This window comes from Gobio gobio (genome assembly GCF_949357685.1).
Source record: "Gobio gobio genome assembly, chromosome: 9".
Taxonomy (NCBI): Eukaryota; Metazoa; Chordata; class Actinopteri; order Cypriniformes; family Gobionidae; genus Gobio; species Gobio gobio.
The window spans coordinates 27,141,665-27,160,324 of record NC_137115.1 but is presented as its reverse complement, the minus strand read 5'-3'; the positions used below and the strand labels follow the sequence as shown (position 1 = coordinate 27,160,324).

Here is an 18,660-nt window from a genome sequence, read left to right as displayed (position 1 = left end):
CAAACGGAAGGCGCGCACTGCCATTGGCCAGATTTCTGGATGACGTTCAGATTGACCAATCACGCTCAAAAGAACACGGAAAGACAGCAAATAGCCTGGCAAATATAGAAAAAAAAACTTGTTTTAAACAACAGTTAGAAAATGTGTATATTTATTTTTATTTGCTGTTATATTTAATTAATTGGTCAAATGGTGTTTTGTGGTGTGGGCAGAGGCTTGAAAGTTTCAACCTGGAGAGCAGTGCAGATTTGTACTCTTTAAAAACAATTATTGTTTGATATTTAGTTTGCTATATATTTTGTTATATTTGTATCCAGAATTGAATGTAAAACCAGTTTGAATGTAAAAATACACCTTCACTGTAAAACAGAAAATTAAAGTAAAATATCTTAATTTAAATAAGGAAAAATCTGTAAACTAATAGTGTTTTCTCTAAAACGTTTAATGTAAATTTCTGTGAAGTTTTTTAACTTTATTTGACTTAAGATATTTGACTTATTTTACGGTTTTTGTTTTGCAGCTGTAGCTGCTGTTTTTTTTAAGGTTTTTATTCTTACAGTGTAAATATAAAACTAATAAGATTTACTTTAAAAAGACAAAGAATAATGTTAAATTGTTAGTATGGACATACACATAAACCTTTTATATAATGAGCTAAATATTGTATTACAGTTGTTAATTTACAGATATTGTTTGTAATTTTGCATGAATTTGTTATTTATGAAAACAGAAAAATAATACAGTGATGTTCCTGTATAAAAAAATTAGAATTACTGTAATTTGTCATTAATGATATAATCCTTAAAATAACAGTCAAGTTGTTTATTTAGATATTGTTTGTAATTTTACATTGTTTTAAACATAATTCAAAATTACAAGAAAATACTGTAAAAAACTGACGTTTTTTTCTGTAAAATTAGGATTATTTTTATTGGTTGCCTTATTTTTATTGGTAACCTTATTGGTTGCACCTACATCTATTGTGAGTGGTGGATTTCAAACCTCAAAATGCCCCTCTTTTGCAGCGTGTTATAGTTAAGAATCTTGGAGTGACACTTTTTGTTAATAGTTGCAGAGCTGAAAGATCTGCTTGTGTTTCTGTGTTTCTTGAGCAAGTGAATCCCTGCTCTTTTTTATTCCATATTTTTATTTTGAGCATATCAGTTTTTGGTGTTTTTAAAACAAACTTTTTCATTTTCCACATTTCATCTCCTTTTTATTTAATTCTATTATTGCCTACAATTTGTAAAACTTTGCAAAAATTGTTTGGGGATCTTTTCATGCAGTGGTTTTAAGGCCCTGACACACCATTCTGATGGTTTGGCTCAGACCCAGGCAACGTGAACCAACCCCACAGTCGGCTTTAGTCATTGCTAGTTCAGTTTAGTGTTTCAGGGCCTTAAGAATTATTTTTTCTGTGTAAAAAGCTTGTTTGCTGTAGCCTACAGTAGACCAGAGATAATTCTCAATCCTGAAGTGCTCCCCTGCCCCCCTCCTTCTGAGAACAGCCAGCACAAGTGTCAGTCATTAACATATGAAAGGTCTTCTTCACACCTAACAGTCTTCAGTCCTAGCACACCCAGCAGTGTTTCAGCTGTATATGTCCGTGAAATTTCACGGATTCCTGTATACGTCCGCATACGTGAGGTTTCCGGGTTTTTCTGGAAATATACTGTTCCGTGTTACTCTGATCCGCTTTTTCCCACATACATCCGGTAAACATCAAATTACACTGGAGTATACCATGCCCGGATAGTGCCGGATTTCAGTGTTTTCATGCAGTGTAAGCCCTGTGTAGAGGTAACTGCTGGGGAGAAAGGAGAAACTATGTCAGTTCTTGCAGCGTTCAATGCAGCGGGAACGTCTCGGGTTATGACTATAACCCTTGTTCCCCGAGAAGGGGAACGAGACACTGCGTCATCGTGACGACACTTTGGGGAACGCCCCTCGCGTAAAGCGTCTGAAGAAACTGTAAAATCAGCCCAATCCGATTGGTGTTGCGTGATGACGTCGTATGTTACGGCATACCCGGAAGATACAAAGAGACGTCTGAACGAAACAGAGATAGCGTTCTTTGCGATGAAGCGAGCGCTCTGATGATTGGGTGGACACGAGACGCAGTGTCTCGTTCCCCTTCTCGGGGAACAAGGGTTATAGTCATAACCCGAGACGTTCCCCTTCGAGGGAACTCGAACTGCGTCATCGTGACGACACTTTGGGGAACGAGTACCAACTATCCCGCACCAATCATACCCACCCCAGTGTGAAGCTGGAACCAGGCACAACTAGGGGGCGAGCACTCTCGCGCCAGGCGTCTCAGGGAGATGCAGACTATAAAAACGAATGAAGGTGTGAGGAGTGGCCCACCCAGCTGCCTCGCAGATGTCTAGCATAGAGGCCCCAGAAAGGAGGGCTACCGAGGAGGCCATGCTCCTGGTAGAATGGGCCCTCACGGCTAAGGGTGAAGGCAGGTTGCGCACCCGATAAGCCATGGCTATAGCCTGGACAATCCAGTTACTAATCGTCTGCTTTGACGCAGGCAGCCCTTTCTTGGGTGAACCAAAACACACCAACAGCTGGTCTGACTTTCTCCACTGAGCAGACTTCTCCAGATAAATCCTCAATGCCCGCACGGGGCAGAGGAGGTGAAGTCTGCTCTCTTCCGCCGTCACGTGAGGTGGAGGATGGAATGCCTGGAGAACCACTGACCTTGCCCTGTTAGATGGCACCTTGGGCACGTAGCCCTGGCTGGGATGCAAGATGGCTTTAACCATGCCAGGGGCAAACTCCAGGCAAGTCGGCGTGATAGCCAAGGCCTGGAGGTCCCCCACTCTCCTCAGAGAAGTGATAGCAAGGAAAAAAGCCACCTTGAAGGTCAGTATTCTCGCCTCAGCCGACTCCGGCGGCTCAAAGGGGGCCTCAGCCAAACCCTCGAGCACCACCGCCAGGTCCCAGGTTGGGACCCTGGAATGAGCCGCAGGCCTCATCCTCCGAGCCCCACGGAGGAATCGTACAACCAGATAGTGCCTTCCCAACGGCCCATCACTTAGAGGTGCGTGGAAAGCCCAAATGGCAGCCACATACGCCTTAAGTGTGGACGGGGAAAGACCGGCGGAGAAGCGGTCTTGACGGAACTCCAGCACTGAAGCCACCGGGCAGATAACTGGGTTCACCTCCCGCTCTCTACGCCAAGTGGAAAACCTTCCACTTCAGGCTGTACAACCTCCTGCTGGAAGGAGCTCTGGAGCTGAGTAGGGTCTCTACGACACCCGCAGACAGGCCCTCTACTAGGTACTGGGCCCCCTCAAGGGCCAGACCCAGTGACCCCACACCTCTGGCCGGGGGTAGGCTTAAATCGTGCCCTCGGCCTGAGATAGCAGGTCCCTCCTCAGAGAGACCTGCCATGGGGGACCGTCCCGCAGGTAGATGATGTCGGAGAACCATACTAAAGTGGGCCACCGGGGTGCTACTAAGAGAAGGCTGATGCCCTCCCGGCGGACACGCTCCAGTACTCCCGGGAGCAGAGTGATCGGGGAAAAGCGTACAGACGTAGCCTCGGCCACATCTGTGCCATGGCATCCAGCCCCAGCAGGGCCGGATGAGTGAGGGAGAACCACAGCGGGCAGTGGGACGTCTCTTGAGACGCGAATAGATCCACTTCCACCGGGCCCAACCGCTCGCACATAGCCTCCACCACCTCGGGGTGGAGTCGCCATTCCCCGGGCCTCAGCCCCTGCCTCGACAGGATGTCTGCTCCCTAGTTTTGGTCCCCGGGGATGTACATCGCCCTGAGGGATGACAACCTCCCCTGGGACCACAGGAGAACCTGATGCGCCAGTCTGCAAAGAGGGCGCAACCTCAGGCCCCCCTGGTGGTTTAGATACGATACTGCCGACATATTGTCGGATCGTATCAGGACATGGTGGCCGCGGAGGTCCGGGAGAAAGCTACTCAGAGCTTTGTAGACCACCAGCATTTCCAGGCAGTTGATGTGCCAGGAAAAATGCCGGGTCTCCCACAGACCTCTGAAAAAGCGGCCTTCCATGACCGTGTCCCAACAAGTGAGGGATGTGTCTGTTGAAACGGTTTCCCGACAACACGATGCTCCCAGCACTGGCCCCCGGGACAGGAACCAAGGTCTCTTCCATATGACAAGGGAACGAAGGCATCTGCGCGTTACCCTAATCATACAGAATTAATTTCCCCTCAAGGAAAACCCCCTGGTTCACTTACGCATCAGGACATGGTGGCCGCGGAGGTCCGGGAGGAAGCTCCTCAGAGCTTAGTAGACCGCCAGCATTCCCAGGCAGTTGATGTGCCAGGAAGAATGCCGGGTCTCCCACAGACCTCTGAAAAAGCGGCCTTCCATAACCGTGTCCCAACCAGTGAGGGATGCGTCTGTTGAAACGGTTTCCCGGCAACATGATGCTCCCAGCACTGGCCCCTGGGACAGGAACCCAGGTCTCTTCCATATGACGAGGGAACGAAGGCAGCTGCGCGTTACCCTAATCATACAGAATTAATTTCCCCTCAAGGAAAACCCCCTGGTTCACTTCTGCATCAGGACATGGTGGCCGCGGAGGTCCGGGAGGAAGCTCCTCAGAGCTTCGTAGACCGCCAGCATTTCCAGGCAGTAGATGTGCCAGGAAGAATGCCGGGTCTCCCACAGACCTCTGAAAAAGCGGCCTTCCATGACCGTGTCCCAACCAGTGAGGGATGCGTCTGTTGAAACGGTTTCCCGGCAACATGAAGCTCCCAGCACTGGCCCCCGGGACAGGAACCAAGGTCTCTTCCATATGACGAGAGAACGAAGGCATCTGCGCGTTACCCTGATCATTCAGAATGGTCTTCCCCTCAAGGAAAACCTCCCTGGTTCCCAGCCACCACTGTAGGGGTCTCGTGCAGCAGGCCAAGAGAAATTCTGTTGGACGCAGCTGCCGCAAGTCCCAGCAGTCCTAAAATGCTGTACAGTGATGCCCGAATGGAGGAACCTGATAATGATACGCTTCGCCCCCGAAAGCGAACCTCAGGAATCCCCCGTGACACAGAAGGATGGAACATGGAAGTATGTGTCCTCTTTAGATCCACCGTGACAGACCAGTCCTCAGACTGGATCTGAACCACGACACTCAAGCATCTTGAATCTGAATCTCCTCGGAGAACGATCCAAGTACCTCCGATCTAAAGTTGGACGCAACTGGCCATCCTTCTTAGGAACTATGAAGTACCGGCTGTAGGACCCGGACTCCCTGACTGGCGGAGGAATACGTTCAAAGCCTCCTTAACCGACAGGGAGTGTACTTCCTGTTCCATTACCCGCACCTGCTCTGGGCCGACCACAATCCAGACCACCCCGTTAGACTTCGGGGGAGAGAACTGAACTGCGGCCTGTAACCCCGTTCTACAGTACGCAGGGCCCATGCAGATATATTCGGAGGCATAACCATGCGCCGAGATAATCTGCTAAGGGAACCAGCCTCTCGAGGCCGGCCTCGGGTGTCAACCGAGCCTCCTCCCCGACCCCCTGAAGCGGCTAACCGGCAGGGCGAAATCGAGGAAGATTTTCGGTGTGCGTACGCGTTTGCTGGACCGCCGCAGGTCTTTGCTAGAGGCGGCTGGTGCAGCGCGCGTGCGCTGAGAAACGATGTGGCCCGAAACGTACTAGACGGCGGGAGCACAACATCGATTCCCAAAAGCTCCACAGGGGAGGCGACCTCGATCGCTCCTACCCGGGAGAGGGGGCCGGCCAGCAGGGGCCTCATCTAAGGGAGCAGCTCGACAGGGCCGCAACCTCCAATCTTAGATGGATATCCAGACAAGTCAAACACGCTTGGGCGACAGACTGATTAAGTATCTAACTTAACAAAGTCAGATAACATGACACTCAATTCCTCAGAATTAAATGTCATCATAATCACCCAAACCGTGCAACCTGGTCTGAATGATAGGCTGAGTAAAAAATACATCTAACTCCTCATAGTCAGATAATATTTTAATTTAACTCCTCGGAATTAAATGCAGCCATAGTAAGGTGAAAGCGAATACTGTTCGATTATATTATATACGGCTCGAAAATCACACGTTGCCTCAGCAACGCGGCTCAAGCAGTTATAATACAATTGGCCTTCCTCCCTCGAGAAGAAAGCCAAACAGTATCACATTTCACAAATACGGTGAACATGGTCTGAATAATAGGCTGAATATCTAACTCCTCAAAGTCAGATCATATTTCATTTAATTCCTCAGAATAAAACGCAGCCACAATTATCAGACAATACTGCTTAATTGTATTATATACGGCTCGTAAACCACACGTTGCCTCAGCAACGCCGTTCAAGCCGCTATAATACAACTGGCTTTCATCCCTCGAGAAAAAAGCCAAAGGGCGCGAGGCTGAAACACCCGAAGGCGCACGGCAGTCCGCGTCGAGATATTTCTGAATGAAAACAGCCCGCCCCCTCAGGAGCTGACTGCATGCCTCGCACCCACAGTATCCCTTCTCACCGTGTCACGTTGTATCACTCTAATAACAGACCCAAACCTGCGCGCCGCCTCGGCAACTCGAGGTTGAATCCGCATTAGGAAAGGCGAGCCTCGATACGGAGCCCATCTAATTCCTCAGAATCAGACAGCTCACGAATCGGGTCCTCCACCCCGGGGGAAGAAGCCGCAGCGCGGGCTTCCACGCGGGGAAGGAGAACAATGGAGCTGTCACCGGGAAGGAGAAGATGCATAAGCACTCTCAAGTTCCCCTGACAGACCCATCTGCGAGTCCATGATAGATCAACCGTGCTGCCTCAACAGCACGGGACCGGCCATGGAATTCGCAAGCCCTGTATGCTTGTGAAAACAACGTTGGTAGATAACAACACCAAATACTCTCAGACTGGTAACACAGAGCGCTAACGCTGAAGAGCAAAAAAGCTATCTCTGTTTCGTTCAGACGTCTCTTTGTATCTTCCGGGTATGCCGTCACATACGACGTCATCACGCAACACCAATCGGATTGGGCTGATTTTACAGTTTCTTCAGACGCTTTACGCGAGGGGCGTTCCCCAAAGTGTTGTCACGATGACGCAGTTCGAGTTCCCTCGAAGGGGAACATTTAATCGCACAATGGTAATTTTTAAAGGCAAACGACTAAGGTGTGAGTGGCTTTATGGCTGCCCAGAAAATGTCGCAGTTAGGGTCTCTGACAACGGTTGGATAAACAGTGACCTGCTCCTGGAGTGGGGTCAGATGTTTATAGAGCTGCTGCCAAAAGATGACACAAGGCCCCTGTGGCGAGGTGGACGAGCGAGAGACATGGGAGGAGCGAGCGAGATCGGTGTGCGTGATTGAGAATGAGCGTCACCTGCGAGGCACACCGGTCTCGAGTCCTCTCATGAGGGAGCACGGAGGCATATAAGGACGAGCGACACAAGTGAAGGAGGAGAGAGGACCAGGCCTGGATTTTAAGTTGTGTTTTGTTTACGTTTTGTTATGTGTGTGTGCGGCAGTCGTCCGTGAGGGGCTGCTGCTTTTATTTTAATTTTGTGTTAATTTATTTTATTAAAGTTGTTGAATGTTCGCCAGTTCCCACCTCCTTCTTCCCATACGAACTAACTACGTGACAGCCCCATGTTCTCATGTTGGATGGCCACAGTAGCCATGTACAACTGATGAAATGTGCATGTGATGGCTTATCCGCCTCACACCACACATGCCCTCCAGCCTGCTGACAAAGCACTTTTCAAAAGTTTGCTCCCCAAAACACAGTTCTTCTTCACCTTCAATGACCTAATACCCATTCCAAAATGGTAAAGAAGCCTTAAAACAAGGGCCAGGCCCCCCAGTTAACAAGCACAGACCACATTAATTACATTACTACCAAAAAGAAAAAGAAAAAAAACTATCAAAGGGAAAAAATAAAAAAGGGAATAGAGCACATAGCAAGAGTAGCAAATAGCCTACCCCTGCGCAGAGAGTGTATGGTGATGTGTGAATGACCTAAAGGCCACAGAGGACTGGGTGTGCTGTTGTCAGTGCAATTCATGGTACCATGAGAGCTATGGAGACGATAATGGCATCTGTGATGTGTGATATCGGCAAAGACTGCCTTTGAAGGGAATGCAGCAAAATATCTAACTGGCTTGACTAGGTGTGATTTTAAGACCTACAGTAGCTACAGGAAATGTTTTTGTGTTTTGTTTTTAAGTCAAAGATGTTCTAATCTTTTAACCAAATGTTTGACAATTATTTAACAAGCATACACACATACATGCACACAAAAGACACCAATGCACAGAATCACACACCTATACAACATGATCAGTTCATTTTTAATGGCATTTTTTTAAATGAAATATTTGTTCAACTTTCTATTTAATGAAATACATTTATGGTGTTGTTGCTATGCAACACTAAAGACAATAGTGTCAATTTACTGTTACACATAAAATGATTTCAGACGAAATTACCTGTGTACTCTTTTTATATTGGCCCATTTTAACTGAACAGCTGGCCCATTTTACCTGAATGATTTGCCGTGGCTCAAGAAGGTACCTGCTGATAATTTAAGTCTCATAAAACAATTATACTTTTTCATATATATATATACTGTATATAAGAGACCCATGCTAATTTATGAAATATCATTAGATCTCACGCATAGCTTATTTGATGGTATTATAAGTAATTTACCAAAACGTGGCACATTTTAGCTGACTTCACCCTCTCTCTACCTGTCGCGATAATATAAAACTCACCTGATATTAGAATAACAATTAAAGAAGAATAAAATAAAGGATTTTTTTGTTTTTGGAGCTTGAAAGGGTTCAGTTTCAGTACATTCAGCATCTGGCTCATATTCGCCATCTCAAACATATTCTCTAGATTATAATCAATATTTTGATCTCAGACAAGCTTTTTCACCAGATCAACCATCAAATGACAGTGGCACTAATATTTCATTGTTTTCAGAACTTGCTCTGAATTAAATCGCCGAGACATTTCAAGTTTTGCTGATGATACTTCCTATTCTTTTCTTTTCTGTCTGCGGTAACTATGAGTGAAACGTCACTGTGTATCAGACATTGTCACCTTGTGGAATAAAGGTGAATTGCACTTATTCAGTCATCAAAGATTCAATTATTGTTGTGCAGAAAATAGTATGCTTACACTGTTACACACTAGTAATACTATACAAGTTATAAAAAAGATATATATATATATATATATATATATACACAAATGAATGAATAGAAAAACAGGCTTTCTTTTATCATTTTATTATTATTTATCTCTGGGTCACTAAAGACCCAAGGTAGCTATGCGTTTAAGGGTTAAGGGATATCATTGGACATCTTTGCCATTATATGCTTTTTAGTGTTAATTTCAGGTTTCAGTAAAATTACATAGCACTTTGGCAGGAAAATACAGAACAGCAAACCAAAGCTAGAAACCAAAATGGCAAATATTTCAACAGCTACAATGAATTTTCCAGGAGAACTGACATAAGCTGGGATAAACGTGATCCACACAGCACAGAATATGAGCATGCTGAATGTGATGAATTTAGCTTCATTGAAGTTGTCAGGCAGTTTTCTTGCTAGATAGGCCAAAATGAAGCACAGGACAGCCAGGAGACCAATATAACCCAACACAGTCCAGAAACCAATAGCTGAACCTAAATGACATTCTAAAATGATCTTTTCTTGGTAATGATTCATGTTCATATATGGAAATGGTGGAGCTAATATTAACCAAAATGCACAAATAAGCACCTGTATAAGTGCAATGGAAACAACACAAAGTTTTTGCTGCAAGGGCCCAAACCATTTCATGACATTACTTCCTGGAAGTGAAGCCTTGAAGGCCATTAACACCACTATTGTTTTCCCCAGAACACAGGAGATACAGAGGACAAAAGTAATCCCGAATGCTGTGTGACGCAACATACAGGACCACTCAGTGGGCCGACCAATGAAAGTAAGTGAACAGAGAAAACACAGGGTCAGTGAGAAGAGCAGCAGGAAGCTCAGCTCTGAGTTGTTGGCTCTTACTATAGGTGTGCTTCTGTAAATATAGAAAATAAGCATGATTACTATTGTGAAAAAGACCCCAAGTAAAGAAAAGAATGCCAAAAATATCCCCATTATTTCCGTATATGACAAGAATTCAATTTCTTTTGGGATGCAGGAATCTCCTCTTGTATTTGACCACTGTGCAATAGGGCATTTGAGGCAATCAACTGAATCTAGAAAAAAGAAAATCAAATATTAATTCTATGTAAAACATTAATCAAGTATGTGACAAAACACTTTATTTTACAGTGTGCTTAGTTACTATAGTAATAGCTACATATTATGCATAATTACATGGAACTAACCTTAACCCTTGTGCATCCTCATGGACATTTTTGTCTTTTTCAGCCCATTTTGCCTGCTAACTAATGCTAATGCTAACTACATACATTTTGGCACAGGTGTGTATTTTTATTGGAATTTTAGGCCCCACTTTAAATTAGGTGGCCTTAACTACTATGTACTTACATCAAAAAATAAGTACAATGTACTTACTGTGTTCAAATTGTATTGCAAAACACCTTTGCTGATATTGAGGTGGGATATAGGTAGGGTTAGGGACAGGTGTGGTGGTATGGGTAAGTTTGAAGCTGCACTAGGTAGGTTTTGCTCTCGGGGTCCCCCTACAGTTGGGAAACAGTATTGTCCTTTACTACTGTCGTAAACTCTGTCATCCTACATCAGGGGATGCGCACGTGCATTTGTTGACATGACAACCATGATAGCCCTGAACACTGCAGGAGGAGTTCACATGCAGGTGTTCTGCTTGCGTCGCGTGTGAAATGTCTTCATCCCAGGTACAGTGGCATATGTTTCAGCATGTCATATGAATATAATTTCATGGGTTTTATTTTTTTCAAACACCAAATGATCGCGATGCTCATGTTTACAAGCCAGCGTCATTATAGTAGCCTAGTCTATTGGTTACCGTTTTACGGAATCTATATGATACTTCAATTCAATGTTTGAGTGGTAGGTAATAACCATTTATCGTCAATATTATAATATCAAGCTACCATAGATGAATCCAGTGGCGGTTCTAGGGGGGTGGCCAGGGGGGCCGGTGCCCCTGTGTCAACAAGCTTGGCCCCCCTTCTGGCCCCCGTAAATTTGGAATCATATGGCACCAAACAATTTTGTGAAACTGGTTGCAATGTGCGGTTTTTGCTGTGGGGGTGTGTGATGAAAAGAGCACTTTATTGTGTCATAACCAATAACCAATGCAGAGAAGCAATGAGGAGGCTGCGCGCTGTGGGACGCATGTAGTCTGTTTATGAATGATATGTCACTCAGTCTGCATTCGCTCAAATAGTTGTAAAACACGGGCTATAATGGTTGCTATGCACTTGATTATAGATAAAATAAGCTCTCTTTATACACGTTGTGTTGTGTGTAACTTCACCCATACGCAGCAGTGATAGGCTACTGTAGATTCATTTTACTGACTTGACGACTTTGAATTCAGTGAATTTCGTCCTATCAGTCATTTCGTTCATTTAGCCTACTTGTAGGCTAGTTAAAATATATTTTTTCAATGGCTAATTTCTCTGAACACGTCCACATATGTAATCTTTGATCATATTCCGAATTAGGAAGATGCAGCCAAAGATAAATTATGACCAACGCAATGAAAGAACCATTCATGTGCGAAAATGACAGATAGGCATACAGAAAAGATACAGAAAATAATATAATTTCAGTCTTGTTCACATATAGCGAGAAATAATATTATTTTATCCAATTGTCCAGTGTTGCTTATAGAGTATTAGATGTTTGTTTTTATGTCTATGCTAACTTTGCGAAGAGTCCGCTAACAGAGCAGGAAGGCTACAAAACATGTAAAATAAATGGTTTAGTTTTACTTTTATAAATTGAGCATGCATGATCATATTACAGATACATTACTTTTCAAATAAATAAATGAACTTGAAATTATTTTACTTCACGTGTAGAGACTGCAGAGTGATACAGTATATGGCCAAATAAAAAAGACTTTCAATAATCCGGGAATAAGTTAAAGGGTTAGGTCCCCCAAAAAGAAAATAAAAACACCTAATGTAACTCACCCTCGTGTTGTTCCAAAACCTGTATTAGTTAGAATGTCGTTAACCAAACCATTTCAGTGCTTCTTAGTTAGAATGTCCATAAAATTCAAGATATGCGGCAAAAATGCCCCTGTTTGAGTTTTAGTCTCAGATCGTTTTTACACTGGGCACGTTTGTTGTGGTCCGCGTCAGAGAGCGTTCTAAACTGCGAATACACCACAGGCTCCCTCTCGCTCGTATCCAAGGTAAATCATCAACACTATCATCCCTTAGCCTACATGTGTTTTATTGAACTAAATACATCGTCATCTGATAAAATGCATGCGCAGGTTACTTTTCTTGCGCACCCGAGCTTGTTACGCATTTGTGTTGCCTCTATCCAATAAAATACATATACAATGGTTATTAGCAGATGTGTATTTTGTTTTTGATTCATTATTGCATAAAATAATATTATATTGAATCTAACTATAATTACCCAGTTGTGAATCATGACCCGTGGATTGTCCGTGGGCGGCCAGAAAACATGTCATATAAACCAGCGGCTCGGTAGCGGAGCACTGTCGGAAAAGTGGTGGCTGCCGCTGGTGGTCCGCTAGGAAAACAATGAGCAAAATGCCAGCGGGCCGCCAACTTTGCCTCCAGTGGTCCGCCACTGGCCCTCTGGTTTTATGTTAGCTGTTGCTTTCATATTCCCATGAATCGCGGCACAGCTCGAGCGCAATTTGAGCTTCAAGCTCAGAGCACCTCCTTCAGGCAGTCTCAAATTCAGTTCCCCTGAGCTCAGCTCACCCGAGTCATGATAACTTTCACATTACACATCACATTCGAACTAAACTGCCAGTGTGAAAACGCCCTCACATTTACATCATGATAGACTAAGCAATATAACATGAGTAACGAGTGCAATATCACACAAGTTCTGTTTTTCTACCCAGAATAGCATGACTGCAAATGCGATATCCTACTGATCATATACAACAGTTTAATAAAATAAATAAGTTAATATTGTGTTCAACAAAAGAAAGTCATATTTGGAACAACATGGGGGTGAGTAAATGGTGATAGAATTTTCATTTTTAGGTGAACTACCTAATTAACTACTGATTAAGATAAATGTTAACGTGTGCCCCCTAAAAGCACAAGTGGCCCCTCCCTGGCCCCCCTAGTTACCGTGGTCTAGAACCGCCACTGGATGAATCTGCAAATTTGAAAAATCGATTTGCATTATAGCTTGAGGCAAGACAAATAAACAAATATCACAGACATGTTAGGTATCCTAAAATATGATTTTGCACATCTTATGTATTTACTTGCAAGAATGTAGCCCCTCCTTCTTCAGCTCACGTCAACGAGCAAACGCTGGCCCAATGTTGATCCTCGTCCTGCCTTTAATCCGATCACTTTCTCGTTTCCTCTTTTTGCTTTCCTCCGACAAAACCTTTGCTTTCTTATTTTTCTGTGCTGCTTCGGCCATGACTATAACATCCGGCAAACAAACGATAGTTGGGCTCGCACATCCGAATTTAAGGAAGTGGGGGGGGGGGGGGGGGGTGGAAGTGACGTATATGCCGTAAAGCAGTCGAATTTTGTAGTTCTTTTTGTTCTCGGGTTACTACCCGAAACCCAAAGTTTAAAAGTACGATTAAAACTGATACAGACCCCGTCAGGCTATGTCAGACGTGTCATTCAACCTATTGTAAGTCGATGTATCATCACAAGAGTCTTGAAAATATATTATGAAGGATGAAAAGTTACCTAGTGCTGCTTTAAGGGTAGGGTTAGGTGTAAGGGAAGTGTCAACTGTGTAATTACAAATGTAAAAATTAATTACAGACGTAATTACATGCAGTATTTTTTTTAAATGTAAGTACAATGTAAAAACATGTATGTACACAATAAGTACATTGTATCAAATTATTAATTAAAATGTTAGTACATAATATAAATTGGGTCCGAATTATATTATTTCACCCATTTCCTTTAAAAAAAATGTTTGCACTAGGCACTCAAAATACTTCCTCTTAGCATTGTTTGGACAAAAATGACCCCATTGAATTTAACTATACAATTATGCAATCTTTGTTAATAGGCTTTTATTTTGTTGGCATGGCTTAAAAATGTTAATTTTTGCTATTTTTTACAAGATGGTGCCATTTTTTCAGATTTGGCCTATAAATCAAATACTCACATTATTCCTGTTTTCTGTTTATGAATATTATAAAGCCAATTGGATAAATTATGCTGCTATAACTGTGTTGGTGTGTTTATTGTGGATGTCAGAGTGTGGTTTGTATGCGTGTAATAAAAAATGGTGTGTGTGCTTGTAATACTTGAGAGAGAAAAACTCAACTGCAAATCACAAATCCAGCCGCTGTGTGCACCAGTTGAGTTTTGCTGGCATCTAACGGGGAAAAGTTGGCACTGCGCCCAAACAAAATCTTACTAAGAGCTCATTTCTTGAGCTATCAACCTCAAATTTGGAACGCAACTTGTTTAGATGTATGGCTTTGATTTTCTAGCAGTTTTAGAGTTCATCATCTTTCATAAAATATATATTTTATATAAAATAATGTTCATAAATCAACTTTAACCTCTCTATATAATATAGTATTATTATTTTTATTATTATAGTATCTATATATAATATTATATAGTAATATTTAACCTCTATATATAATAACTCTGTAATATTATTTTTTTTTTGGTTTCACTTTTTACATTTTTTTGACTTCAACAATAATCTGCAAAGGGTCTTCTTTAAAATGAGACCAAACTTAAGTCTGTGCTCCCAATATTTATTTATTTTTATGACCGTTTTTTGACATGGACATTTTTGTCCTCTATGGACCTATGTGTAACTTTTTTTAATTGATGCACAAGGGTTAAATGAAACCCTAATCTTTCCAATATAGTAAGTACATTTAGTTAATTGATATTACTCAGTACTAGAATGTATAATTACACTATAACAACGACACCTTAAAATAAAGTGTAACCAATTTTTATCTTTCAGTTTGATAGGTATTTTCATAAAATTCTTACATACTTGTTTTGTTGCTAATCTCTCCTGGTGGGCATAGTATACAGTCAAAACAGCAGATGGGTCTTCCTTTCTGAACCGCTTTCCTGGTGCCTGGGGGACAGCTCTCACTACACACAGACACAGGCACCTGCAAAATGCCAATACAAGCCCACAAACATTATAATATTTATTTTCTCAGCTGTAATTCAAATATTAAAACACAATTTAAAAAATTGCGTATTTAGAAATATATGCAAAGAGCTCTACCTGTTTTTTTCCTTCTCGCCAAACTACCTGAATATTATTAATGGAGAAGCGTTGACCTTTAGGCAAAGAGGCATCATAGTAGCCAATAGTCTCCACCTCTATTTTGCCTTTCTTTACTCTTTGTAGATTGATCAGCTCATATCTCGCTGGTGAATCTCCGTTGTTATCAAAAAATACATTTTCACCCCCAGCTGTGGTGAAATTTATGGATTGCAAAGAGTTAAGGACCTTCAGAACGTAAATTAAATGAAAAGGTTACTATCTGCAGGTCACTTGATTGTATGCATATATGAGAATATAATAATTATCTGGTCTTACCTGCCAAGGCTTTATTTCAATAAGTTTTAGACAAGTGGCATTAGGAATGGAGCTTTCGTTTTGCCCACATGAGAGAAGATTATTAACTGCATGAGCTACTGCATAAACCGCTTTATATATATTGTTTGAGAACCTTAAATCAGTCAAGTCAGTGAACGAGTTTTGCACATCTCTCAGGTTCTCAGAGCCATTACATCTCTTCCTTATTTCACTTGGAGACAAAGAACAGTCAAAAACATGTTCCCAAAAGTCTTTAAGAAATATGCTGTTAGGAAATTGAGAGGGGTTGACGTCCTGTAGAAAAGGGCCTAGTCCAGGTATGTGAGCATTACGGACAGCGAATCCTATAGATCCAATCAGCAAAGTATGACCATGGATGTCTGCTAGAGAGTCATCTGTGATCCAGGCATCACTTCCTATCCACTGCAGTCCTGTAATGTTCTGTCTGTATAGCTCATCCACCAGTATCTTTATCTCTCTGTGTGACATGAAGGCTATAATCACCTTAGATGTGGAGATTCTGATAATATTCACGATTCTCAATATTTCATGGTATGGACTGGTACTTTCAAAGGCTTCTGAGTATTCAATGCACACTCCTTCCTCATTAGCAGCCATAATAAAAGTGTCTATCCCGTTTATTCCGTAATCATTTTTATTGCTTAACGCCCCCACCCACATCCAGCCAAAATGTCTGACCAGCTGGGCCAGTGCTCTGCTTTGATAGTAATCGCTGGGAATAGTTCTGAAAAAGGAGGGATACTCCATTCTGTTGCTCAAGCAAGCACATGTAGCAAAATGACTGATCTGTAAAGACCGTGAAAGAGAGTGAAAAAGCAGTTTATTTTTAACTTTTGATATACATCTGCTCAAATATTTGTTGAAAGATGGATGTTAAAATAGTGCCTGTATTTGAAATTGCAACATGGAAACTTATAATTATAACTATACATTACAATTAATAAAGAGAAAATATAGCTTACCACTGGTATATGGAATCTTCCTATGATCTTTGCAAAGCTCATAGTTGGAGTTGATCCAGAATGTCCAATAATTGCCTGGACTGTTTGGGTTTTAGTGCAGTTTGCTGCTGTTTTTGACTGCTCTAGACCATTTAATAATGTCATTGCAGCTCTTAGTATGTCTGTGGATCCACAGTCATTGTAAATTTTGTATCCCAGTTTAATTCCAGGGAGAATATCTGTGTCTCTGTTTATCTCATCTATTGCAAACATCATCGTGTGAGCAAACTTGAATTCCCTGAAACTGAAACTTAAGGGAATTTTCAGTCAGTCATGCTTTAATTTTACTAAGAGTATTTTTGCATAATAACAAATAAAATGTCTTGTTTAGAAGGTTTAGGAATACACAAATGTATCACAATAAATCTGAGAAAAAATAAACCATGGTACTAACACATACATACTCTTTGCATGGACGTATGTCTGGGATTTTTGTAAAGTAATCTGTGTAGCCATCTTGTCCAGTGCGGAAAGAGAATATACCCCCAATTATCAGGTCTCCATCTTTCTCCAGTTCAGGTAGCACCCTCTGCCCCTGTGGCGTGCAGTCAGGCTTTTCTGCCTGGGTTAACAGGACCATCAAAAGCAGTTTAAGTGTCAGCATGGCAGTTCTGATTCCTGCCTGTTGTCTACCACCACATTTATACAGTGTGAGAAGCCCACTCCGTCATGGTATCATTTATCTCAGAGGACTGATAGTACCAATCATAGCTTATCCTTCTCTAAACAAAATTTTACTTTGCTTTTTCAGACACTTGTATTTCCTTATAAAAATGAAAATAAGTTTTTTTATTATCTGATTATTTGTATTGCTCACTTTATGAGCGCCAAATTCACAACCCAGTGAAACAGTAGATGCATATGGTATAATGCATATAAAACAGTGGGAAGTTGTTGATTAAATAAGTCAGTTAATTTAATATTTGGAATTACAATCTAATCAAATATCAGAATGAATACCACAATGCATTTTAAGATAAGCTCCTTTCAGTTGCAGAACATGAGGACATGTTCCTGGGTGGCTGATGTGTCATATTTGATATAGGTTTTATTTATAGGGATGCACCGAATCCATATTTTTGGGGTTCGGCCGAATACCGAATCCACTGGTTAAGATTCGGCCGAATCCGAAACCGAATACCGAATCCTACTCCCATCCACAGTCCATTATCACAGTAAACACATTAATGAAGTTAACAACGTCCACAGCAGTGTAGGGATGCCATTAACTGTTTTGGTCAAGTTTACTAAAGTAAACATTGTCGTGTATGTTCTTCTCGACGCTATTTCATGATGGTTTATAGAAAAATTACCCCGAGTCGTCCTCTGTCGTTTCAAAGAACAACCCAACGGAGAGCGCAGGTGGCGCGCGCTAGGTTTGTGCCGACATCGAGATGGAGCGCCACCATCGTGATGCCACGCCCCCGTTGCGAGTCTGTTGTGTGCGACACACACTAATCCTCTTCTATAGTATTAGTTAAACTAAAAACTTAGCAGGGATTGCTCTGTAAATTAAATTGAGAATGTAACTAATGCATATATGCTATTTTAAATACTGTAGTCTATGCCAGATATATAGCCTACATTTTGAAATCATTTGAGGCTGAAACATCCATATGCGTGTTTATTTTAGCACTTCCGTCAGTGAAACAACACAGCCTATAAAACAAAAATTATTTTCAGTAAATAATGGTAACCTCAAGAATATATGAAAATTAAATATTAGTTAGAAAAATATTTGATTCATACTATTTCCCCGCAAAGATGCGTCATATAGGCCTACCGCTCTGCGCTTTGAGAGGAATGGGACACTGAATAGACACCTTCTTGAATATCTTCGTCTTCATATATTCTACTGATGTTGCAAAGCAACACTTGTTGTAAAAGGTCTGAAGAGCGGATTTTATTTTCCACAGGGT

At 42.1% G+C, this 18,660-nt stretch overlaps 1 protein-coding gene across 1 annotated transcript in view; it reads right to left on the bottom strand.

Moving 5' to 3' along the window:
• The window catches only part of LOC307131996 (extracellular calcium-sensing receptor-like), a gene marked incomplete at both ends in the record, with an annotated part of 48,237 nt that extends 30,825 nt beyond the window's left edge, over nucleotides 1-17,412 (bottom strand). The window contains 3 exons of the mRNA XM_079826130.1: nucleotides 16,778-16,991; nucleotides 17,146-17,303; nucleotides 17,389-17,412. Coding sequence (XP_079682256.1) covers nucleotides 16,778-16,991; nucleotides 17,146-17,303; nucleotides 17,389-17,412 — 396 coding nt within the window. The remainder of the gene's footprint in view (nucleotides 1-16,777; nucleotides 16,992-17,145; nucleotides 17,304-17,388) is intronic.
• Between the last annotated feature and the right edge of the window lie 1,248 nt (nucleotides 17,413-18,660).